At 43.1% G+C, this 26,071-nt stretch overlaps 1 protein-coding gene across 1 annotated transcript; it reads right to left on the bottom strand.

Annotated features, from left to right (window-relative positions):
• Positions 1–6,495: 6,495 nt before the first annotated feature.
• fgfr4 (fibroblast growth factor receptor 4) lies at positions 6,496–25,784 on the bottom strand. The gene is made up of 21 exons (XM_035178535.2): positions 25,045–25,784; positions 22,561–22,778; positions 19,264–19,469; positions 18,998–19,148; positions 18,809–18,859; positions 17,476–17,745; positions 17,258–17,347; positions 16,975–17,141; positions 16,743–16,866; positions 15,693–15,883; positions 15,332–15,470; positions 15,005–15,198; positions 14,628–14,773; positions 14,192–14,313; positions 13,978–14,088; positions 13,426–13,616; positions 11,703–11,825; positions 10,941–11,011; positions 10,362–10,499; positions 9,903–10,008; positions 6,496–9,401 (listed from the first exon to the last, which is right to left on the bottom strand). The coding sequence occupies exons 2-21, from the start codon at positions 22,646–22,648 to the stop codon at positions 9,225–9,227; spliced, it is 2,856 nt and encodes a 951-aa protein (XP_035034426.1). The 5' UTR covers positions 22,649–22,778; positions 25,045–25,784; the 3' UTR covers positions 6,496–9,224.
• Positions 25,785–26,071: the final 287 nt, after the last annotated feature.

Here is a 26,071-nt window from a genome sequence, read left to right as displayed (position 1 = left end):
ACACAGCACTGGCTGGGTTGTGCTGCTCTTTTATCTTTTCAATAAAGCATAGGACATCTTTGAATGTAATTAACAACATTTGCCAAAGCGATAGAGAAGACTTTAATCATGCATGATGAGTAAAGGTAAGCAGACAAGTTGTCATAATGAACATGTTTTCCATTATGACAACTTGTTTGCTTATAGTATGTTAAACATTTCCTTTTTAATTTGATAAAGTTATAAATTTGATAAAGATTTTATGAATATCCTTTTCTTTAGGATAACATGTAACATCTGTCCAGGAACTACTAACTCTGGCACATTTACAGCAACGTTTAATCAACGTCCACTGTCCCTGTTAAATAAATCAACGAAATGAAACCAAATAAATTCATTGTGTTTTGTTGTTAAAGTAATATTAGAGAGAGACTCGAGCAGAGGTGGACTTTATGTCTCCTCTGGTCCTTTTCCTCCTGCTGTCCACAGACTGTCAGTTCATAATGAGGCCTGAGGGGCCAGTTTAGAGTGCGGGAGTGACAGTGTCCCCTGAAAGCCTTCTGCTGATTTCACCTCACAGTCACTATCGACTGGCTGTGGGCTGGACACACAGTTCATTGATGCTTTTTACATCGAGCTACTGACCTTTACTCAGTGTTGTTTGAGGGATAAGTTAATTGAGCCGTCATTTTCTGACCTGAAACCACTTAGCATGAAGCTATAAATCGAAGAAATCTAATGCTGACCTAATGCTAAAAGGACCATACATGTGTCTCTGTAACACATTTACAAGTAATTACACATACGACATGTTTAATTCCTGCTGACCTTTGTAAAGCAAATGGTACTGTGCTGTTTGGTTGTTTTTAAATGTGCTTTCTTACAATCCAGAAAGATGTTGTTTTCATTTTGTTACGATTACATTACAGACTGAAACAGGCTTCATTTCAAATTATCTTTAACTACAGTGCAGATTTTACAGATGGATAATTTCTGCTGTAATTGCTGTTGCACAGCTGTGGTCTTATTTTCTTGAAGTAAAATAACATATTAAATGGTTCCACAAATGGTTTCCTCACTGAGGTTTTGTGCGAATGCTCAAAGTGGTTCAATTGTGTTATATTTTATGATTTTTGAGGGAATTAAACTACAAGTCTTCGGTTTAATTCAGAATCGTTGTTTTTTTACATTTAAAGTTGTTTGTAATGTGCAAATTATGATAAGTTATTATCGTTGTTATTTGAGGTGAAAATTGTTAATTATGTTAAAAGAATAAGAAATGCATGTAGGTGAAACTTAACTGTGTTTTCCCTTTGCTCTCAAGAGTTCCACTCCAATTTTCCAAGGACCGTAGTGTTATGCGTGTCATCTCACCTTCTCCTTTAGTGAATGTAATCATTTAACCATCAAGGCGAGCAAACAATCAGCCTGATGCCTTTGGGTGTCATTGTCGGTCACATGACCCTCGACTTGCGGCTCAGAGCGATTCCCAGTTTACAGGTCTTAACTTTGACACACATAGCAGCACACACACAGAATTATTAACAACATTTTGCATGTTACTTTTAATCAAGTTCCTCAAGTGATAGATACACTGCTATAACTACTGATAAAATAATAGTGCTGTTAGAACCTTATTACTGTGAGCAGATTACTCCAAAGGATATTCTGTGTTCACTTGGAAAATAAAAACAAATGTCACAACGTGCTCTGATTTAAATTTATTCCCACTAACATTATATAACAGAATCAACAGGATGATCATAACCAATAACTAAAATTAATACCAACATCAATTACATCCTGACATCTCTACATAGATACTGTATTTACAAATTCCTTATGGTATATATTGAAATCCAGTGCAAAATTTGAGTATTAAAATCAGCAAACATGGACATATAGAGAGTTTTTAAACTTTATTTAAGTTCAGAGAAGAACAAACAGGAACCAGCAGTACAAACTCGGTTCTCCTCTCCTACACACTCATCCTTTCCTCGACTACTTTGTTCTTTTATATTCATCTTTAATCTCTCATCTCACACACACATACACACTTTCCCCCCTCTTCTTAACCTCCTGGTTGCCTGACTTCCTGTCTCCCTGTAGCCTGAAAGCTGAGCCAAATCAATTAGTCTGCAGAAATTACAGAGCAATAAATAACGAGGGCCAGTCGGCAGCAGCGGAGACGGGTGGAGGGCGAAGCAGAGTTATGGGGCCCCTCCTGTCTGTCTGCATGTGCAGCTCAGGATGCTGGGGCCTCCAAACTCTAACAATATCACAATAAGAGCATTTTATGTGCCTGGCTGCATGATGTTTACAGGATAAATCTGTTTGGAGTATTTGGTTTAATAGGGGCTAAAGACAGAACTTATTCATATCATGTTTTTATTTCTTTCATTTATGGAAAAAGTAAGAACTTGAGCACATGGAAGGAATGATGTGCACAGAGCTGTATTCTTCTCTGTGTGCATTTGAGGGAGTAAAGTTCCCTCAGTATATTTTTAATATATAATTCCATAAACTCCGTATGCCTCTGTTTTGACTCTGCGGGTAACCTCAGACGCCAGGCGGGGGGTGTCTACAGTTTCGGGGTGCTGTGTCTTCTGTGACCTTGGTCTCTGCTCTGATACCTGATCCTGTCTGTTGCAGACTGTCCTAGTCAAATCATCTCTCTTTGTCTGACACACACACACACACACACACACACACACACACACACACACACACACACACACACACACACACACACACACACACACTGAGACAAACATATAGACAAGCAACCCTGTCTCCTATAAATTACATTTACATACTAAAATAAATGTATTTCATTTTGATGATGCTTCTAAACAAGGGGTCTGGCCCCTATGTGTAAATACAAAAAAATAAATAATAGTAAATAATAGTCAATAACATGCTATTCAAGATGGCCCCTTCTGGCTGTATGTTCTTTCAGGTCATGGTCAAAGTGAACGCAACACACACATAGCTATTGTCTATAAGAAAAGAAAAAAATAGAGATGGAAAAGGAACATCTTGAGCTGTTATCAAAGGTATCAACACTATCATCTGACATCAGATATCTATCTCTCTATCTCTCTATCTCTCTATCTCTCTATCTCTCTCTCTCCTGACAGTGTGAGCAGACGCTGGTGTGTCCACGTGGCTGCCTTTAGTGTTACTGCTGCCTCTGTGTGTGATAAGCTCCTCTCATGTTGTCCCAGTGTTAATTCAACATCCTGTGTCCACACTCTCTTCCTGGCCTTATCACACACTTTGTGTGTAGACAAAATCACAAATACTTCCGGACGTCAATAGATAAAGTGGACCAACAAACATTGCTCTGGATCCTGAGTGTGTGTGTGTGTGTGTGTGTGTGTGTGTGTGTGTGTGTGTGTGTGTGTGTGTGTGTGTGTGTGGTCCAGGGTTCATTATGGTGTACGAAGCAGTTAACCTTTAAACGGTGATAAACAGAGGAGTTGCTCCATGTCTCTAGTCGATCTCCACATTCTGCTCACTGCCTGATCAGATTAGTAAATTTCTAAATGTCGAATAGAACGCAAAGTTGTGTATACAAAGGTATACCCACAATTATTGAAACTACACACACACACACACACACACACACACACACACACACACACACACACACACACACACAAACTAGCATTATCTATCTCAGGTAACTAGGGGATTTTGAGACCTGGGAACATTCTGTGAAGTTGGTATGATACCATTTTTGGCAAAGAAAACCTTAAATATTTAGACTGCTGGAGATGAGTGTATTACTGTTGGAATTTCTATGACGTTATAAGGATGACGAGTTGAGAAAGACGAGATAGATTCTGTCGGCAGAGCACATTATTTTGCCTCTGAAAGACATTTTCCTTGGCTTTTCAAGCATCAAAGCGTCTCGTCTCAGTGCTTCCATAACAAAAACGATCCTTTGATTATTGAAATTTACCCAGTGATGATAACTGCTGTTGATTCAACAAGCAGAGGCTGGAATTTACTGAAAATCTATCTGGAATATTTCTTCCTCCCTGACAGTAACAAGTCTCATGAGCAGCTCAGGTTGTGGCTTTAAAACCTCAAACAGTTTGACCTGCAGTTCATTTAAAGTCTAGACTTTTACCTCCATGTCTGGCAGATGTGCGTAGATAAAGACAATGATGTGTTCATGAAAACAACCTAAAAACACACGGGAACAAAAGCGCGTCTGCTTCAGCTGTTCTAAAAAAGAACAAAGAAAAGCTGAAGAAAGAACATCCTGCAGAGTCCAAGAAAACAACCTGCTGGTGCATCAGCAACGCGGTGAAACACACAGGGAAGCTCTGGTGTGTCTCAGTTGGTTTTATATTCACACAACTCATAAGATGACTTTGAAGTAACTATCCCTCTTGAGTTCAGTTAACTCCCGTTTAAGGCGGTAGACTTGTTTTAACTTAAAAGTTGAACCATTTAAAAAGATCTCACAGCATAGACGTGCTCTCCACTGTTTATTTTTTATTTTTAGAAAGTTATGATAATGATATGGCTTCGTGTGGTTGGAGGGAGAAAAACATAGACTCAAAGATACAGTATCAACTTCAGCAGTGAAAATGTGAACACGCTGTTTATTTATTCATTTGTGGTATTTGAGAAGGTGGTGTTTTGGTTCCTGTTGGTTGCTATTCATTATGTGTGTTCAGCAGGGCCCAAAAAAATCAGGAAAGTCAGTTAAAGTGGACTGAGTTTCCCAGCATCAGCAGCAGCAACTTTTCATTTGACTAAAACAGGAAATGGATTAGTCGTCCCACAATACAGGCCGGATGCTCGCTGACTAATCAGAGGATAGGAGAAGGAAACAAGTCAGCAGATAAACTGCCCTCTGTGTCCAACACGGCACCAATATACATTCACTGCAGCACAGAAACCACCAGCACCCCTGAGCAGAACTGAAATCATCCCAATGTCCCTTTATGATCTACACATAACACACAAGTGCAAAGGTGTAGCAGCAATTTTGAAGAGACATACAACACATAGACTTTGGTGAAACCAGCAGGATTGTCAACAATATATCTGAAATCACAGCAAAGTATTTATAAGATAATTAATACAACTTTAAGTTACAAATGGTTAACTACTGTACGTCCACGAGTTGTCAGGGTAACCAATAATCTACAAGAGCAGCAGCATCAGATATTATTTTGACTGAAATTAAAACACAACACACACACACACACACACACACACACACACACACACACACACACACACACACACACACACACACACACACACACACACACACACACACACAGTTAGGCAACCTCAACATGTGGAACAGCCTGTTCTTTGGAGATAAGGGATCCTTGTATGTAAATGATTCTCATGGTTAGTTCTGTGTGTGTGAATCTGAGTCTATAACATAAGGTTTAAAGCATTCAAGTGATAAAATACAGACACACACACACACACACACACAGCCAGGCAGATCCCCAACAGACACCATTATCAGTTAAAGCAAGGAGGCTGCTCAGAGAGACTTGCTGAGTGATCAAGATTTATTGTACATTGGAGATAAGACGCAGACATACATGTACAGACCACACACCATCTACACAGGAGATAAAATACACAGGGAAACATAATCGTGTACAAAGACACACACACACATACACACACACACACACACACACACAGACACTTCAAAAGCTGGCACTGGCTGGGATCACTGCTGCCCTCTCCTCCCTCCTCTTGACCTTTGACCTCCATCTCTTCATTCTTCCGTCTCGCCGTCTCTCTGTGCCTGCCTCTGTCTTTAATCGGCCTCACATTCACTTCAGTCTGTTTGATTTTTGCTTTTTCACTGTCTTCGGGGGTCTCCACCTATGTTTCTGTCCTATAATCTGGTTACTTGAGATAAATTGTTGTTGTTATGGTGATTGCGTCAGCACCAAGCGTCTGTCAAGCGTCAATGCAACACACACGTGTCCAGTCCAATGTAAATCCTCAAACTATGGAAAACCATGAGGACATACGATGTTTCTCTCACTTAAAAGTTTGAGGAATATTTTAATCTCATTGGTTCAGACAGATCCGATGTTTTTATCATCAATCAGATAATTATGCAACAAGTTAATCACTAATTCTGTTTCCATTGCACTCAATTACACTATTATTATTGTTATTATTATTATTATAAGTAGTAGTAGTAGTAGTTGCAGTCGTAGTATCAGTAGTAGTTGTAGGAGTATTGATATTTCCACCTCAGACAAGCTTACTAACTTGTTCCTGGGGCTTTGACCTTTTCCCCCACCGTTCCGAATGCAAATAAAGAACTCATCTGTTTTTGCAGGTTTCAAATAAAAACCTCAGTGTGGCCAGTATTAGCTGATGAGAGCGATAACAACTTGCCCTGAATCAGGGCATTTTCTTGGCTTCCACACTGAGTCTGGTTATTTTCCAGCCTGTCAGACTCAGCTGCCATTTCTTTAAGCAAACACAGAGGCAGAGAAACAGAGCAGCTTTGTTTTAAATTATACTTTATTTCATATAAAAACACAACAATAAACAAATAAATTAGATATTTCTAAAATAATTCTCTTGAGGAAATCTTTAAGAACATTGTGATTGTTTACAATTTTGTATCTGGGATAACTGGAATGTAGAGATGCATATGTGTCCGGACACTTCGTGTAAATGTAAAAGAGCTTCATTCCAAAATGAGCGACACCAGCTGTCACGAGGGGACCGGCAGCATAAAATGCAAACAAAATGAGCAGAGTTGATATGTTAATCCTTCTTAGACAAAATGCTTGACTGGGTTTGCACATGGCAAGATTACTAAATGATGAATTTAAAGCATCTTGGAATGAAAACCTGAAACTTTCCACCATCTGACGGGGGGAAAAAAAGAGGAGAGAGTAATGGAGCAAGTTGTGATGGCGAGATTAGCCGAATTAAATTTAGTTTGAGGTTTTGTGTTTCACCAGCATTGAAAGCAACCAAATTTCAGACTGAAATCAATTAATTCAAATGAGGCGTTACAATTACTGAATGTGCTTCTTTGTGTTTTCCACAGATCTGGAGACAGATATTTCACAATGTCAATTTTGTCAATGGTTATTGTGTCTGTGCCTGAATTGTGGTGCCAGGTTCGGGAGGCGGACTGGGACTCAGTTGGCATTTTACACCACTGGGGAAATTTCTGCAGCTGGTCCTGGCGGCAGCGGCGGAGCAGCAAACGTGAGTTAAGATTTGTAATTTAAAAGATGGTGGCCTTGGATAAAGATAGGGGCGTTTTGGGAGAGAAGAGGACACATTACCATAATAAGAGCCTCTTCATTTGCAAACAAGCCCAAGCCATCCCCACACCGCCACCACCCCCCCAAAAACTCCCTCTGGTCCGTAGTCGCACCCATTAAGCCTGCAAAGCCTTCATTGTCCGGCCAGGCTGCGGACCTGAGGACCCCTCACCAACAGATTGGGTTGGGTGAGGGGTTACAGGCAGACAAAGGAGGCTCCCTCCCCCTTCTCCTCTATTTGAAATCAATCACACTGGCTTTCACATTCAGTGCCCCCCCCCTCCCTGATCTCCTCTCCTTGTTCAGCAGTGACAGTGGGCCCGGCCCAGCTCCCCACAGAGTCCCCACACAGCCGAATCGTCAGTCCTCCTTTCAGGACGAGTCCCACCACGGACACACTACTGTCTCTGACAATACAGCGATGTAGGCGCAGACTGAGGGAAAGCTGTTGTTAGAGGAAGACCACAAGATGTTGTCTCAGGACAGTTCACGTGGTCGTCTTTACTTGTAAACGAGTCTGTCTCGTGACCTTTAGAGGTTCGGAGACCTGATCCAACCTCGTTTCAAACAGCCGTGAGAAGCTGTGAGAGAAATCTTTTTTACTTCATGTCCAAATAGTTTTGAAAATCTGTGGTTTTCGTCAGACAACAGCAACAATAACTGGGCTCTTTCTGATATTTACCCACACATTGTTTTCTTGGGCTGGAGGCCGCAGCAGTTTAGTACAAAATCATAAATGGGGGGTTTCATTCCAAAAACTTTAAACCATTATTCAAGTCCCAAACCGTATTTTCTTTTTTACCACAAACATTTGAGGACGTCAATGGAAAATGTGGTTTGTTGACGTAACATGTAAGGCTGTTTTTAGACAATGTTTATCGAATTTCGACATCTAGTGTCATGATTTGGGAGTGACCCCAATGCTGTATTTAGATTTCTTGGATTTAATGTCTGGAAAATTCAAATTAAAAGAGGTCAATAGTCAAAATGTTTGTGTTAAGAAATAGTGATTTGTGTCATTTTGGAATGAAACCTGAACATAGACAGTGACAGTGGCGACAGGTTTGGCACTGGAAACACTTGATTAAATCCCTCTCTCCTTTTTGCCGCCACTAACCTTCATTTCTGTGTCATTCAGAATAATTTATAAAAGGCAATCGTCTTTCTGCTGTTGATATGTACATACAATATTTTTATATTCTAATATCTTCACAGGAAAATTATAACTTCAGGCACTTTGCTGATGCAACAGCAAGTTCTTAGCACGAGAGATCCTGAGATTTAAGACCGTTTTTCTTTTTAAATAAGCAACACAAAAGTAAAATAATCTTATATAGAGAGATTTATATTTAACAATCAGTTTCTTCTTTTTTATCATAGCAAAATAAATCTTTTTTTTTTTCACGTTAAAATGTCTTTATCACCGGGGTTTCAAACCCTGGTTTCTGGTTGAGTTTATGTGAGGAGATCATTGTCCTTGGCCTCTCTGAAGGAGACTTGATCAAAGAAAGCATTTCGAGCCGTTTTGAGTACCAGGGTCTCTTCGGTTGTGTTTAGTGCCGCAGTTTTCCAACGTTACAGCTGTTCTCGGGCACAGTGCCAGAGCTGATAGTCCAAAGTACCATGTTTTGTTTGTCGTCTTTTCTTCTGCTCGTTCTTCTGCCCAGGATGAAAGGTTTTCCTACTAAACTCCACCTAGTAATGAAGCCCACTGGCCTCAGTGCTCCATGTGCACACGTGTCTTTGTGTGTATTTGTGTGTAACAGATGCCCACCTACATCTAAGGGCTTTGTCTGGCGCCATAATGGAGGTCCAATGTAAAACCTAATGAGAATTAAAGCTTTGCCTTAACTTTAGAAATGCTGTAGTGGACCTCCAGTGTGGCTGCCAGTAGATGTGTTGCTTCACTTGAAAGCCCAAAGTCGTTCATGTGTGTTTATGTGCGGGTGCCTATCGGAGTGCTGTCTTCATATCTATCCTGGAACGCACGTCCTGGTAGCCCAGGAGACAGGGGTCGGTGGACAAGGCATCATGGGTAAAAACGGAGTCGTTGTCGGAGGAGCAGGAGCTAGATGTGTCCTCACATGATGGCGAGTACTGCTCGAAGGGCGTCGACAGGTCCAAGTACTGAGGGGAGAGGAAATTCGTAAGAAAACCAGAAAAGGACACATTTAATTATTTCTAAAATAGTCAGCAAAATAAATTGAATAGGAAATCCAATTTGGCAAGTTCTCACTGGCAACCAGACTGCTTTTCATTAGTCCACCACATCACTATAGACATGCATTTTACAATCAACAATTCCAATTTAAGCTGAAAGAGTTTTGGCTTTTTACAAAAGCATTTTAGACAGAGTTGTGTTGCTTGCCATTTAAAAATCTGCTCTGTATGCATTGTGTCCTGAAGACATCTGGACAGCAGATTGTGACGGAGAAGAAGAGGAAAATGCGCGTGTGCATCTTCACAAATGGATCCGTTAACATGTCTGCATGTTTGTGTGTGTGTGTGTGTGTGTGTGTGTGTGTGTGTGTGTGTGTGTGTGTGTGTGTGTGTGTGTGTGTGTGTGTGTGTGTGTGTGTGTGTGTGTGTGTGTGTGTGTGTGTGTGTGTGTGTGTGTTTGAAGCCCACCTCGTCAGAGATGGACAGCAGCACTTTGTCCAGCTCCTCCACCAGCTGTTTGAAGGTCGGTCTCTGGGTGGGAACAGCATGCCAGCACTCACGCATCATCATGTAGCTGCGGAAAGAAAACACAACACGGGAAAAATTATTTCTGCACTCAATGAGAAACTTTCAACACAGATGACGTTGGAAAAGATGTGTGAAAATGTATTTCAGAGATACAGTGGCTGGTTGAAGTTACATTTGCCCCTAAAAGATATTGATTATCCAAACAAACACTCTTGGAAATAAGCTCTGAGCACAAAGCTCACCACAGCAAATATATAGAAATAACTTTCCTCCTGACTAAACACATTTCACAAAGTGGCTTATAGGCCTAATGTAAGACTCTTTTGGCTGGTGTGGATGTGGGCGTAAACGGGCATGGCTGCTAACAGTGGAAAATAAAAAGGAAGAGCGCCTGCTTACAGCTCGTGTGTGCAGTTGGAGGGTTTGTCCATTCGATGTCCTTCTTTCAGCAGCTTGAAGAGCTCTTCCACTGGGATGCCGGGGTACGGCGAGCCACCCAACGTGAAGATCTCCCACATCAGGACGCCAAACGACCACCTGGGGACAGGAGAGAGAAGATTAATGATAAGACACGTATTTAATTTAGTCCACTGTGGTGTAGAAGGATGACTGAAGCCTGACAGACATCAATTTAACATTACACCTAGTTTTCATTGGTAATGCGAATTCACTACCAGGTCTGATTGACTCGACATTTTAGGTTTTTATCGGCAGTGATGGAAACACATGGGTGAAAACGCTAATTTATAATTTCTAACTTCATCTTTATTTCTACAATCTAGACGCTGATGCTGTAATGAGAAAAGAGTCAGTTGCCTTTTTGAGTGTGTTAACTTGCGTAAGAAAAAACCTGCATGTACCTGCTAATTCTGGTGTACAAGAGGTATAACATACAATTACAACAGCTGACATATTAGTTTGTGTTGTAAAGCACTTCAAGTTTTCCTGCTGCTGAGACTTTTGAGAAGTTGAACTTACACGTCGCTCTGGTGTGTGTAGACTCTGTCAAACAAGGCCTCTGGTGCCATCCACTTCACCGGCAGCCGTCCCTGCAGAGCGGACATGGAAACGTTAAGAGCCCCATTTTTCTTTTTTTGTCTCACTGTAAACATTTTTTCAACACCACACACTCTCACTCCATGTCTCTCCATGCCTCCCCCCCTCCCCTCACAATCCTCCCCCTTCCTCCATCCCAGTCTCCCCGCTTTACTAATTAAGTCCCATTAAGGCTGCTGCCAATCAGAGGAAAACATCAGACATCTGTCTTGAGGAGTATTAAAGCTGTTAGAGGAGCCAGGCAGGAGGAACCTGGCTGGGGAGCAGACATGTTTACAAGCAGGGTTGGAGAGGACTTTTTTTTTTTACAAACAACCAGCTTTACACTTTAACCTTTTAACAATCCCAATATCTTGATGGTTCCTTTATTTTCACTGAGGGGCAATTTCAGAAGGTCAGAGGTTTAAACATCTGATCTTCTACCTGATTTACATTTAAGGCAACAACCATAACTTGGGGCTGAACATTTAGGAAAATACATTCAAGAAAAGCAGGGAAATATCCCCCCTTTCAAATCTGCAATAAGATGACAACATCTTAGCTTTGCAACTGTGGAAAAGTAAAAGAAGGGTGGTAATTCCACTGTCCCGCATGTTAGCTACTGGAAAACATCATTCAACCACTGGAAAGTCACGGGAGTCACTGTGATTCCTGAAAATGTGCCGCTGTACAACTGTCACTCACGTTGGTGGTTTTCTTGTAGTAGTCGATCTGGTGGACTCCTCTGGCCAGGCCAAAGTCGGCGATCTTCATCACGTTGTCCTCTGTCACCAGAACGTTTCTGGCTGCCAGATCTCTGTGGATGCACTGCGGAGAGAGGAGAGAGGGAATTTAAGTATGACAAAAGCCCTGAAAATGAGCTTTAGGCCAACTGCTGGGTCTCCAGATTAGAAGATTAGCATAAAGTTGAAATGGTCCTGGCTAATGTGCTCAGAGATTTAATTGAGAAAATGGGCCGAATACATTGTTTTCTTGTTTCTTTTCTCTCTGTGGTGTATCTGCTCTCCCATTGGCAAAGGCATTCATTTACATTTCAAACCATACAAGAACTAAATTTACTTTCCCATGGTTTTATATTCTTTTGAATTTACACGTGTAATATGACATGTTTCTGTCTGCTCCAGGCTGTGGTTTGGAGAGACCATGCAAAAACATGAAGGTATGGAAGGTAGGAATTATTCACTGCAAAAGACTCAGGAGACTAAATTCAACACACAGGGCCTCAGTTTATAGAATGCAACAAAATTAAAATGTCTTTATATAGAAACCCCAGAGTTTGAAGAAAAAACAACTATTTGGGAGGGAAAAAAAAGAAAGGCCCTGTTTGCCCACATTGAATGGATGTCATTAAGTTTATTTTGGTTTTCATTCGAAATAGATGTGGGATTTGTGGGGACATGCGAAATGAACCACTCTTGGTTTGTGGGTCTCCCCATAATGGAGGGTTAGTTTCAGGCTTCTGCATTCTTCGGAGGCCGTAGAGCCAGAAACCTGATGCCTACACCCAAACGATGGCTCTGCTGCCTGTTTGCTAACAGATTTATGGCAGCGCTAAAAAGGACAAAGCCCGGCGATGGAGGGACAGACAGATGGATGGAGGAGAGTAAACAGGGCTGAAGCTGCAGCAGCTTTCTGTTCAGGAATGCCTGTCTGAGACACCGGCTGGCAGACAAAGAGACGTGTTGATAAGAAGCACACAGACAGAGTGCATGCTGGGAAAATGAAAGGACCTCAAACACAGGGGGTGGGAATGGGAAGAAAGGAACGAAAGGGACAGACAGAGGCAGAGAGGACGACAAGAGAGATGGGGGGAAAGGAAAGAAATGGAGCTGCCATTCCAAACCGTCTGAACCAAGCTCATTCATCTGAAGGCCAAGTGCCCAAATAAAAAAACACTGAATCACACAAAGGAACTTGATGATAATCACACTTCCATTCAAGTCAAAACCAAACTTCTGATATTACAGCCCCTTATAAAATCAAGACGTCCACAAATATTGAGCATTTTGCAATCCTGCTTTCATTTTGTGGCTGTATTTCCTGGCCGGGGACGTGGCCACATGAAACTGTAATGAAAATTGATATGTAAACATCCCCAATGGGGCTGAAGCTTATAATGTGAAAGTTCCTTAAGAGCACCCCAATCCATAAATCCACCATCTGGCTTGCATTACAGTGAACAATTATAATTTCTCCTGTTTATATTAGAAGTTATATGTGGAGCCATGCAGTCATGCAAGTAGTTTCTGCTACACTCTTGTTAACTGGTAATCAATTGTAAAGCAACTCCTTGGCCACATAGAGCAACTCTACAAACAAGACAAACAAGCACAAATAAATGACCAACAGACTCACGTACTCAGAAACTCTGCTGCTACAGCCTCTAACTCTTTAAAAGTGAACGTACCCTTTTAGAGGCCAGGTACTCCATCCCTCTGGCCACCTGGTAGGCACAGGACAGAAGGTCTTTGAAGGTGAGCTGCTCCTCAGGCACCTTGGTCACATCAAAGGTGTAGTCCATGCCTGGAGGTCGCCGGGCCCGCAGGTACTCCCTCAGACTGCCTTTGGAGGCATACTCCACCAGAACGTACAGAGGGCCTGAGGGGAGAACACAAGCAGAATGAAGGACGGGGTTGTTACTATTGTTGGTTGAGCCTTATGGGTTGGGACCACCAAAGTTGAAACACCGACTAGATTAGGCTGGTGGGTTTAGATTTACAATAACAATGGAGCAAGATAATGGAAAGGCATTGTTTTCTGTCGAAAATAAGGGTGTGTGTGTGTGTGAGACGTAATTTGCGTTAACAAGGGAGATGCTGTCCTTTTATTATTGCTCTAAACATCGACTCAAGAGCCAAGATCAGTTTTATTTGATGAATCACAAGCTAACAGATACCTTTAATTAAATTTACAGGTATGCAATAATAATAAAATTTTTAGTCGAGTATCAGACACTCACCATCTTGTGTGCAGACTCCCAACAGGTTGATGATGTTCTTGTGTTTGTCCATCACCTTCATCAGCTCCATCTCCGAGATGAGATCTGCCAGATCTTTGTCTGTGGCATCATCTGAGGGAAACATTTACATTTAAACAACCGTGACTTTGTCACTGACAGCAGACGTTAGCTAATCTTTGGGAGTATTTTTGTGGGTGTATCATTTCATTCCTACCTTTGAGCATCTTAACTGCTACAGTGTTGGCCGCTTCTGTACCATCCTTGCTGATGCCATATGCATCAGCTCTGACCACCTGACCAAAACAGCCTTCTCCAAGAGGTTTGCCCAATGTTAGACTAGAGAGAGAAAGATTGAGAGTTAGTGAAAATAAGTATATCCAAATGAAAACTGTACATATACATAATTTGGGGCTCTGGTTTCTTAAAACATGGGTTGGGCAGAGCCAAAAATGGGCTGCGGACTTGTTTCTTTTTAGGTCCCCACATGGCTGCAAGACTACAATGTTTAAATTAGTCTGGATCCCAGCAGCCAAGCTAAATTTAGTGACCCTCTGTCTCGCTTTGTAATCGGCCAACTCAAATCCTTTTGATACTAAATTCAATTGAAGAGTAGGTGTTATTTCTTTCCAAAAATATTTGCTGCATCTTACTTCTCTCTCGGGAACTCCCAGTCTGGGTCGTAAGGCAACTCGAACTCCATTACTCCAGCCAACATGGGAGAGCAGCTGGAGGAAAGGCGAGCCACTCTCATTAGAGACGCACTGGACTTCCCTGATGAGTTGGAGTCAACTGAATACTGAAAGAGGAGATGCAGAAAATTATAATTTAGTTAACAACAAGTAACATACAGGAAGGTTTCGAGTTTGGAAATTTGGAACAGCCATTGACCCCATTGACCACTGCAAGCTATTTATACTTGCTTTGTAAGAAGATTCAAACGTACCCTGGCCTCATGTCATCGACAATTTGCCAAAGCATCTGTTAGTGAACAAAGACCGAATTTCCCAACATGCACACTGCCTCATACCTGTCTGCGAAGAGGGAACTTGGAGAGCTTCTGGACAGGAAGAGCATCAAACGGCTCCCTTCTGGGGTGGACCTGCATTCGACACAACACCACAATGACGATGGCCATGATCAGAGCCAGGAAACCACAGGCGTAGATGATGATGTCGGTGTACTTGGTCTCCAAGGTGTCCAAGGCATCAGCTGCTTCCTCCTCTGTAGAAAGTTTTTACCAAAAACGCTTTAGATACTTATGTTCAAGGTTTGTTGACACCACAACAGGGCATACAACTAAGTAACATCTTTCCAGCGCTAAGTCATATTGCCTTCAGTCGCCTCTGTCGTTTACCTGAGAGGACGGTCAGCCAAGCAGATTGATGGGCAAAACCAATTGAATTTCCAGCCAGACAGGTGTACTCTCCAGAATCCTCCATGGTAACTTTGGACAGGTAGAGCACCTCCACTTCTGACATGTTCAGACTGCCAGTCTTCATAAAACATGAGCAGGAAAATGACATAAAAGATTAGTTAACAACAATTATTAAAATTCAATGCCTTCCCAGTCCTCCCCTTTTTTCTTTAAAAAAAAAACAGAAGCAAACACTTACTAAACAGCAGTTATTTTTGAAAAATTTTCCAGAAACTCTTAACATTTCAAAGCAGAGTTTGTACTTGTCTACTGATCAAAACACCTGATGTATGTCACCAACCTTGAGAACTTGAACGTAAGGTGTCCCGTCCGCACCATAGCGGCTGCCATTTCTTTCAATGTGTTTGAGCCACTGGATATGAGGTTGGGCGTCGCTGTAGACCTTGCAGTGGAACTGGACGTCACTGCCTACCACTGCTGTAGTGTTGGCTGGTAGACCAGCCTGCAGGATGGGCCTGTGGGGGGAGCGCTCTGTGTGGGGAACATATCGGTGAAGACATGAGTAAAGTGAAGAGACACCAGAGGGACCAATCAGAGCTGAAATGATTCCCTTTATTCTCAGAGCAACAGTTCAAAGGTGATCCTGAAACATGGAGACAGAGAATCTGATCTGCCAAGCATGGTTTAACTCTGCAAGTCTCAGAAACACCCCTCACACCAGGAGTCTGTGTAGGCAGGATAAACTGGAATCATACCGAACTGTGGCTAAAACATCCAGATATTTGACCATTTAACAGTCATGCAAGCAAATGTCTTAAAATGACCAACAGCCACTCTCACCTATAATGTGTTTGTGTGCTGGCAAAAGAGCAGAACTGTCATTTTGGGATGGAAATTGGTTCCATTAGTGTGGCTCTTTGTCAGCTGGTTGCCGGGGTCTCTTTGATCTGCGGCTACTCTCGCTCTCTGATCTCGTTAGTTGTCTCGTTAGTCCTCTCCCCCCGTCGACGAGGACAGAAACTGACCCCGTGCTGGACAGGCAGCGGACAAATGAACAAATAAACTGCAGCCCTTGATCTGCTGTGACAGGTCAGGTAGAAAACTGGTGTGGACGCCTGACTGTCCACATCCTGCCCGGCAGGGAGGACGCCAGGCGCCCCTGTCACCTTCTGCTCACCCCTTTGCTTCTCACCTCTCTCAGACTGGAGGCTTTTATTTGAAGACATGCTGACTAATAATTGTTGCTATTGCTGCCATAAATATTTTCAGCTGATCTCAAAGCAATGAAATTTAGGTTTAAAGAACAAGCGCTAAGCATTAGTAGGTGACAGTTATTAAGTATTGAGACACAAACACATAAACAGATTGTTTGTACATCATCATGTCTTACCGAGGACATCGAGGACGTAGCTGTGAGTGATGGAGCCGTATTTGTTCTCCACCACACAGGTGTAGTTTCCTCTGTCTGAAGGAACAACACTCTCCATCACCAGGCTCCAGTGCTGGTGTCTCAGCTACCCAAAGAAAAACCAAAGAAGATTGGTTTAGATAGAAACTTGGAGAACGATGAAGCCTAAATAGTAGCTGAGCAAATAATCATCACACTCTGCAACCGTTCTAACCTTAATGCCCCCAATGCGATGCTCTCCTCTGAATTCTCGTCCATTTTTTAGCCAGCGAATGTTTGGCATGGGGCTCCCCATGGCTGGGCAACGGAACTTCACTGTGTTGCCGGCGGGAACGGCGTACAGCTTCTTCTCCATACGCTGGGTGTGGGTCCAATAAGGACCTGAATGAACAAAGACCAGCCATTGAGCCATTAGTCAGAATGTTCTGATCAAGTCTGAACATTGAGTTGTAGTAAATCGTTAAGGATTACAGCTACTAAGCAAACAAGCAACACACCTCTGGAAAAGTAAACCTGGTCATTTTCGATCTCAGCTGATGAGTCCTCCAAGCCGTTGTCCTCGTCATCGTCTCCTGACCCCAATGAGTCTGGAGACATGAAAAATAAAGTCAAATGAGGAGAGACAAAAAGACACAGAACTAACCTCAACCATGTTTATCCCAAATCTAACCCTGACAGTTTTTAATGCAATACACCACAGTGTCAGTGTCCTCACCTGTTACAGTGATGGTGAAGTTTCTCACAGGCTCTTTGGTTCCGCGGAGAACACAAACGTAAACGCCTGAATCCTCGTATGTTACGTCTGTGATCTCCATGATGATGCCGCGGATCTGGATCCGGGGTGTAGGCATAACACGGACTCCCTCCTTGTACCAGTTAACTGCCATGCCGGGCCGGGTGCTCATGTCACAGCGCAGTTTCAGCACGTTGCCCGGCTCTAGAAGAAGATGCTCTGTGGTGTCCTCGCTCAGCTCCTCCAGAGCGTCTGTTGAAACCAAACATCAAACCCTTTTACTTTGATGTTCATGATGCATACTTTACTTCTTATTGTTTCAACGTATCATCAACCTTTCTATTTATTTTGGTCTCTAACTTATATCACCACAAAGAGAGAACCAGCCAACAAGTAATTTCTTCATCTCCTCTTCTAAGCATAGCCACCCCCTCAACTATGACCTTCAACTCTTCAGCCCCGTTACCTCCCATCCCCACACTCACACACAATGGAATTACCATGGAGATCAGGGAGGTCTAACTGACCCAGTCCCCCTCCACCCCACCACCCCCCCTCCTCATCTTTTTGTTCCTCTGTGGATTATTGTGAGACTGAGAGCGGTCTAGCTTACGCCACAAACTCAAAAAAAAAAAGACCAAGAAAAGAAACAAGCATGAAGAGAAACTGAGGCTAATGAACATGTTGCAGCATGACAGTGGACGGAGCGTGAATCTGAGGGGCGGTGAAGGTTCACTGGAGATCTAAGTGAGCGGAGGGAGGAAAGACGATCGTTCGAGCCCGGAGAGGAGGACACTGGTGATTGAGCTGGCACAGATGGCCGCCATACTGCCCTCAACAGTCGGCTCTCTCTTTTCAGGGTTTTACAAACTTGTTTTTTTTAACTTTACAGACACCAAAAGGGATTAACTGTCACCCATTCCCTTCACTTCAATCAGTGGAAAAGGTTGTAAATGCCATAGCTACACTAAGAAACATGTAGCTTTGACTAAATAAAGGTTTTAATGTTTAGTTTTTGTTTAAACTGTGTTGAAGAAGTGTTGATTACACTTTAAGATCATTTTGGAGGGAAACGTTTGCGGTGCTGTTGACCTTTATTGGGTTGTATGGAGATTTGAATGGGGTGGACAAACTAATAGGAACACCTGTCGATGTAACACACCGCATCCCTAACCCTACCACAGAGAACACCCCCACAAAGATCTTACAATGCTTTAACAGAGTTTTGACAAATAGAGAATATTATAACCGACAACTGATTGTATTTTTGCAACTAAAACATTTTGAGACTCTTCATATCAGAAAGTGGTTTTACCTGTGGGGATTTCAGCAGCAGTGAGGTCCTCTGTCTGGGAAATGATGGTACCTGCAGAAGAGAAAAGTTGAGGTTAGACAACTCTGCTCTATGATGAATGCCCTATTGTGCTGCTTTGGGAAACTTTAGACGAAGCCGTCCAGCCATTGTCACAATTATAGAAACTAGTAATTTATGCGTGTGTCTCACCAGGCAGGACGTCCAGCCACGCCGACTGCATGGCCTGTACCGTCTCTCCTGCGTGAATGCTCTCAGCCATGCAGACGTACTCTCCTGCATCCTCCACAGTGATGTTGAACAGATGCAGGGTGTACACCTTGGATGCATTGCTCTGCAGGGCCTGCGTGGAAGAGAGATTATTTAAACAACTTTTTAATGATGATAATATAATCAAAATACCGTCCAAGTAGAACATATAACACTGGAGATTTCTGTGGAATATGTTGGCTTCTTACGGTCAGAGCTCTGACGTGTGGGGGTCCTCCCTGATTTCGTCCTGGGGCACTGACGTCCGTCTTCAACCACTGCACCTTGGTGGATGTCGGCCTGTGGACTTTACACACCAGATTTGCCTGACCACCCACCACCGCTGTGGTGTTTTCTGGATAACCTGGCACTATCAGAGGCCTGGAGATCCGCAGAACTGGAGAACCAAGAGGAGCTGAGAAAAAACAGGAAAAGATATAAGAAATAATTAACATTTCTTCACCTTATTGTGAATGTTTTTTTATGATTTTCACTTTGAATGAGGAATTTGGTTACAAGCCTCCTTGGTCTGAGTGCGCCCCAAGTGAACAAGACGAAAATTGTCAAAACACAATCAGCCAGTTTCAGTTTACCTCTGAAAGGTTTGGCATCAGAACAGCATGTTTCTAAACAACCACTGTCATTTAATACTACCAGGAACTGGAGATAGAGAGCTGCGATAACCCGGCTACTATCGTGTCACCATCAGCCACAGTGCTATCCATTCAGTGGGTCACTTGTCCATTTGTGTGCTTGCCCGCTCACTTGTTGGAGCATATGTCCGCCCTGGCCAGGGACCTCGCTTACTGCTCAGTCACTCAGAACGAGCAATTTTCCAGGGCAATTTTCTGTCTGATTGCTTCCTGCGAGTGCTTAGTGAAAAGGCAATCTGTTCCCTTGTTGGAGTGAAGTGCTGCTTTTTTCCCCCAATCGCCCAGAGTACACGTAGAGGCGATGCTTTCAGGAACAAATACTCGGCTACAACCTCGTGAATAAAATCTAAAATCTTTGATTGGTCAAAGCAGCCAAAAGGAGAGCCGACTGATGGAAAGGTCTTGGTGGTGAGTTATAATGTGAGCGCACTTATCATTCAATCTGTTTCGTTTGAGAAACTGTGTTCATTATATTAAATATATGAGATCCCAACAAGCCACTTGTTTCCCTCTAATGGAGCAAACTTGAACACAGTAGAACCAGTAATCAACAGTAAATCACACACACACACACACACACACACACACACACACACACACACACACACACACACACACACACACACACACACACACACACACACACACACACACACACACACACTTGCAGCCATGCTAATGAACTTGCAGAGACAGGGATGGTGCCCTGCAGTTGAACTTGCGGCAGAGTGTGAATTGTCACCCAGAGGCGAGGGGGCAAACAAAACACAACACAACACAAACAAACCACTCAGCTGGTGCGAGCCAGGCAGTCACCCAGCCGGCTGGGCTGGCAGCGGAGCCATCAGTGGAAACCAGTTGGGACAATGAGCAGGCATTCATGCCCCGAGCCAGCAGAGCCCAATAATATGCACTTCATACCAAATTATTACCAGGAGAATTTCCTGTCTTGTTCCGGATTGGCTACTCTCCCTCAGGATTTACAGAATTTTCTCCAATCAGGTCAGTTTAAAGGTTTTACTTTACAGTTCTCTGCTATTATATATATATTTAAGTGTTACTGTATGTATGAATATATAAATATAAAACTCTAATTCCTCATGCACTGATAAGGGTGTAAAAAACGAATTTGGCTAATTTCCTTAGTTTGGTTTGCTGTGCGTGAGAACATTTTTTTGTTGCCAAGATTTACCATTCCAGGTATCCTTTGTGGGTTTGTAACATCAAATATAAACATTAAATGTATAATTATATTTGGAGAGCTCAGCGGTTTAATAGGGCTTTATCTGATTTGGCAATATGACTGAAAACACAAAAAGAAACATTAAAGGAGATTAATAAAAGCTCTGTTAGATGTATGAAATCAGTCAGACGACTGTGACCCTCTGACTCCTGCAACCTCAGTTCACCTGAAGTCGTCTTTGAGGAGGTGGTAGAGTCTCTACTAGCGCCCCCCCCCGGGTTACTGTCTTCTCTCTTATCTCCTCTCAGTCATTATCTTCTCCTTTCAACTAAAGCCACGTTTTCTCTGATAACATTTACATATTAATCAACAATTAGATTAATTAACTGAAACTTTGATTCATGGTAGAATTGAATCTCAGCTTGAATCCAAACTTTTCTAGTGACACAACAATCTCGACCCATCAGTCCATCCAGGATTCAGTGCAGTAATTTTAATAACTGTGGCCTATACTGACTGAATTTTTTCAAATGCACCATTTGTGCAAAATCTTAAAAGAAACCTGCAGCTGTTCCACTGAGCCACAGAACACTTATAATGACGTTTGCTTGTGGAGATTGAGGCTTCCTTTTTAAACCATTTTTTTGAATGATCAAAAAAAACCATCATCTCCTTCGGGGGGCTCAATTAAAGTTGAGATGATGTCTCCACTGGTGGAATCTTCATGTTTTACGACCAACATGTCTCTGTGTTATCTGTCCCACTTTGACTCTTTACTTTAAATGAACCTGCGAGGTGTTTCCTGCACATTATGGTCTGCAGAGCAAGCCCCAGCTGGCCCCGCTTGGCCCCGCAGTACAAAGTGGGGCCACCAAGAAGGAAAGGAGGCAACTTCTGAGCCTGACGCCTCGGGACGACAATCCAGTTTGTCTTTAATCAAACCACGCACAGGTTTCAAAAATGCTTTCCTATTAATCTGACTTACACAACCAGTTCCCTCATCGCAGAATGATCAAAATCGTATGTTTTAATGTTGAAAAGTGCTGGCTCTGTTATACACTTAGACCTCCAGTACACTCAATAAAAACATTTTGATGGAATTTTAAACTGACGACTGATTTACTGCATCGACGTCTTTTTGAAAAGCATCAATGAAAGAGCCCCTGTAACGCCCCCGCCCCTCTTCATCCTCTACAGCTGGCACGCAGCCAGGCAGATTTACACTTCCGAGCCCCAGGGCCGCGGATGGATCAGGTAGCACAGTTTACAGCAGCAAAAACACTGAGCGCCTTTTTTTTCCTCCCCCTTCACTCCTTCCAAGACATGGCTTCAGCCTCCCTGTCATTTTTGCTGTCACCTGGACCTCCTCTGGGGGCTAAAATAAGACCCGAAAGTGGAACGATCGAAACCTTCACAGATACATACAAGTGCTGACACACAAAACACCCCTTTCTTCTGGAATTGAACTTTTCTCTCTAAAGCAAATGTTGGCAAAGGGAGAAGTGATGCAACCAGATTTCTACAAAACCTCCAAAGATAAGTGAGGGAAACTGTCTGTAAACCTGATGATTCCCTCGAAAATGCTGTGTATCAGCAGATGAGATGTTTTACAGTTTCAGAAATATGTGTTTTTTGTTATCTGTAGAAAAACAAAACTAATCAGGTCTTACCTTTAGTCCTTCTTTCGTCAGTGGCCCTGGCCGAGACTCTGTCCATCACACAGAGCAGGAGAACGCAGAACGTGCAGACCCTCTCCATCTTCTGGACGTGACGCGTGTGTCTTGCGGTTACAAGGGAGAAGTATATGTTGGAAGCCTTGATGGGGCCTCACACTCCGGTCCCTGGCATTGGCATACTCAGAAACCCACAAAGTCTCTAAATCTGGATCCTGTGAGGGCAAACAAACACACGGCAGACGGCTGATCAGAAACTTGATTCTTGCAGCCAAAGACACAAACTTTTCTGTTCACTTTTCAACCATGTGGAGCTTAAAAAAAAAAAACACAAACAATTGTTGGGGCAGATAGTTAAAGACGGAGCCTGTTTTGACTGTGAGCAGCTGTATTCTTAACCAGATGTCCCCGCTAACTGTCCCGTCCACCTCACATTGTCCAGGCCCTCCTGCGTCATGAATAAGGAGCAGGGCTGTTACCGCCTGTTGTTTGTCAATGGATGGTGCTCAGTCGGCCCCGGGATAATGGGCCCTTACTAGGAAAACACTCGAAACCTGCCAGGAAGCTGCAGAATCTGAAGGAGCAGTGGAGATTCGACTGCACGGCAGCTGATGAGACTTCAGGTGGTGGAAGAACCAAACACTAATGAAAATATGTGACTGTTCACTGGAGCAAAAACAGGACTATAATGTACTTAGAGCTACATCTTAACACTTTACAGCAACTTTGATTTAGCGGGCGAGAGTGGAAACTTTCAATTTCAGCATTTAGTGCCTGAGAAAGACTCTAAACTTCACTTCAGTCTCAACCAGGGGCCTATTTACTAATCTGACTGGGTATGACACTTGACCATATACAGATGTTCCAAATCAACCCATCAACTATTTGGTCAATAAAAAGTGAAACCCATCCATCGCAGTTTCCTAAAACCCAAGATGCTTTCTACAAATGATTTCCGACAAACATCTCTCATGAAGTTGGAACTATATAATTATGTTTTGCATTATTGCTTAAAAATAACTTTCTGATCCCTTCACTAAACGATTAATCATTGATGCTTTAGCTGGAATACCTATTTTATTGATTGATATTAAAGAACTTCAATAAAATTCCTTGATTTAAATAAGAGTTTATAAACAACTCACAATGTCCAAAATGTACATCTAAAAGTTTGATATTGTTAGCATGGATATTCAATGACTAAATATTGTTTAGATATTTAGATATTATTATAATGGTATCTTAGAATCAAATTTTCCAAAAACACTCACGCAGCCAAACTATAAACTGTGACACTACAGGAATAATACAGTGATCTTTGTGCTGTGGCGAGTCGGCCCGACTGCGCACAGGCGCCAGACCCTGGTGCCTGCGCTCCATGCATGCAGGCCGCGCCCACACACACACACACACACACACACACACACACACACACACACACCGTTTAAACAACCAGCTTGCTGAATGAAACGTATTCTTTCTCAATTAAGGGACTGGAAAACTTTTTTCTCCTGCTGCTGCTAATTCCGCTGGCACGCTGCCGGCTGCACTCTGCTGTGTTCAGCTGGAGCCAAAACACTTCCACTGTATTCTACTCTTCATCCCCCCCAAAAAAAACTATTTCTGGACAGAAGGGCGTCACTGTGCGGACTTTCTTAAAATAATGTTTGATGTTGGCTACTGCACATTTCTGTCACATAAATCACAGTCAATAAATCAGCCACGAATGCGCTGATCTCTTGTGGGTTGAATGCACCTATAACAAGTCAGACCTGTCACTGTGTGTGTTTTATAGGTACAGTGACCGGCACGTGTGTCCCGCCGTCTGTCAGTCAATACATCAGTTCAGCAGAGTATTGTCTGACACATCCTCAGATCAATAAACTCTGTAAAGCTTCCAATTAAATCCACATTACTCCAATTTACCTCTGGACAGGGACCTGATCCAAGAGGGGTGTTTCTGTCTTTACGCACGTTGTCATTGTATCACTGTTATGTGAGTGAAATACAAACGAAATTAATAACATTAGTGTCTTTATTTTTGCTTAATAGAGTCTGTGGTTCCACAAGGTTCAAACTCCGCTGTGACAAATAGTCCAAGTGGAAGGTTCAATGTCTAATAGGTGACTTGATTGGCTCTGCGCACTGCAAAACACAAACTTCGCCATAAATCAAAACCATGTTCAGAAAACCCGATTTTAATTGTACAGAAGGTGGATTAATTCAGTAATTTGCTGTGTGTTGCTGGGTCAAGCTGTGAAGTATCTTCTCCATCTTTATCTCAATAAATGTTGTCTAGAAAATGCCTTAAAATTAAGAAAAAGCACAAAACCCCTTAATTGCACCATTTGACGCATGGAAACAAAGTTTTCTAGAGCGACTTTTTAAGTTGTGATCTAACCCTCACTTCACCACAACCGCCGAAAATGAATGAAACAACTCTCCAGGAATCTCCAGCTGTCACCGTCTGTTTTCACCCACCTTTCCTCCTGGTCTGTCCTCGCCGTTGATGGCTGGCACCAAGGGGGAATCACTCCTTGTCCCGGTCGATATGCGTCAACACTGAAGTCCTCATTTGGAGCTCTTGTATTCCTGCGGTATCCCCCTGTTCAAAGCAGTCTGTGAGCGGGTCTCTGCTGTTTAGTATCCGGTTGAACACGGAGGTGAGCTTATAAATCCATCAAAAACACAGCAGCAGCACCCTCTTGGAACATGAGCGACAGCTGGTTCTCCTGGTGACCGGCGGATGGAGCTGTGATCCCCGGGGGCAAAGTCCACTGCAGCCGCGGTCGCTCACAGCGCTAAATCCATGGAGAGCGAACAAGGAGCGAGAAAGCAGAGTTACGCATGTGAACACCCGCTCTTTCTCTGCTCTGGAGGTGTCTCACAAAAAAGATCCGAATGTGAGAGAAAGAGAGAAAGAGCCTGATAGGATGGTAAAACGCGCCCCCAGTTCAGAGTCCCTCCTCGATTACACCGTAGCACAGTCTTGGATAAAACTCTTCGTGCGTCTTTACGCATCAGCGCGCTCCTGCGAGTTCCCTTCCCGGCGAGTTTGTCCTGGTGAGATCTGAGCTGTGGTGCTGAACAGTGGAGCTCAGCCTCCTCAGTCCGTCTCCTTTCTAACAGCAGAGAGGGGATCGCGTCATGCACACAGCAGCAGCCCTCCACACAGCACTCTGCTGCTCTCCGGACGACAGCCACAACAACAATGGTGTGAGAGCGGCTAGGCGAGCAGCAGGAGGAAGGAGGGAGGAGGGTGAGAGAGAGAGAGAGGGAGAGGGAGAGGGGAGGGGTACGCTTGTGTTACCCCAACACAAAACACCCCCTCCCCATCTCTCCAAAGAGCTGGCATATAAAACCCAAGACCCCCTGCCTCTCCCTCCTCTCCACAGCGACACAGCGCAAGTTGAAACCAGTGGTTGCTTCACTTTAATTTTGTTGTAACAATACTTAACTGTTTTAATTGTGTTGATTTGTGTTTGTCTCCCGCTGAGAGCCGCGTGCC

This window comes from Hippoglossus stenolepis, chromosome 15 (genome assembly GCF_022539355.2).
Source record: "Hippoglossus stenolepis isolate QCI-W04-F060 chromosome 15, HSTE1.2, whole genome shotgun sequence".
Classification (NCBI taxonomy): domain Eukaryota; kingdom Metazoa; phylum Chordata; class Actinopteri; order Pleuronectiformes; family Pleuronectidae; genus Hippoglossus; species Hippoglossus stenolepis.
The sequence above is the reverse complement of the archived record's forward strand: the minus strand, read 5'-3'. Positions and strand labels throughout refer to the sequence as shown.

Excerpts from the sequence above, each read along its gene's own strand:
- fgfr4 (XM_035178535.2), bottom strand. The coding sequence starts at position 22,648 with ATGGAGAGGGTCTGCACGTTCTGCGTTCTCCTGCTCTGTGTGATGGAC. Across the intron at positions 11,826-13,425 it reads AGTACCTGGCCTCTAAAAGG|TGCATCCACAGAGATCTGGC; the intron begins GTACGTTCACTT and ends CTCTCTCCGCAG. Across the intron at positions 10,500-10,940 it reads TACACACACCAGAGCGACGT|GTGGTCGTTTGGCGTCCTGA; the intron begins GTAAGTTCAACT and ends TCCTGTCCCCAG.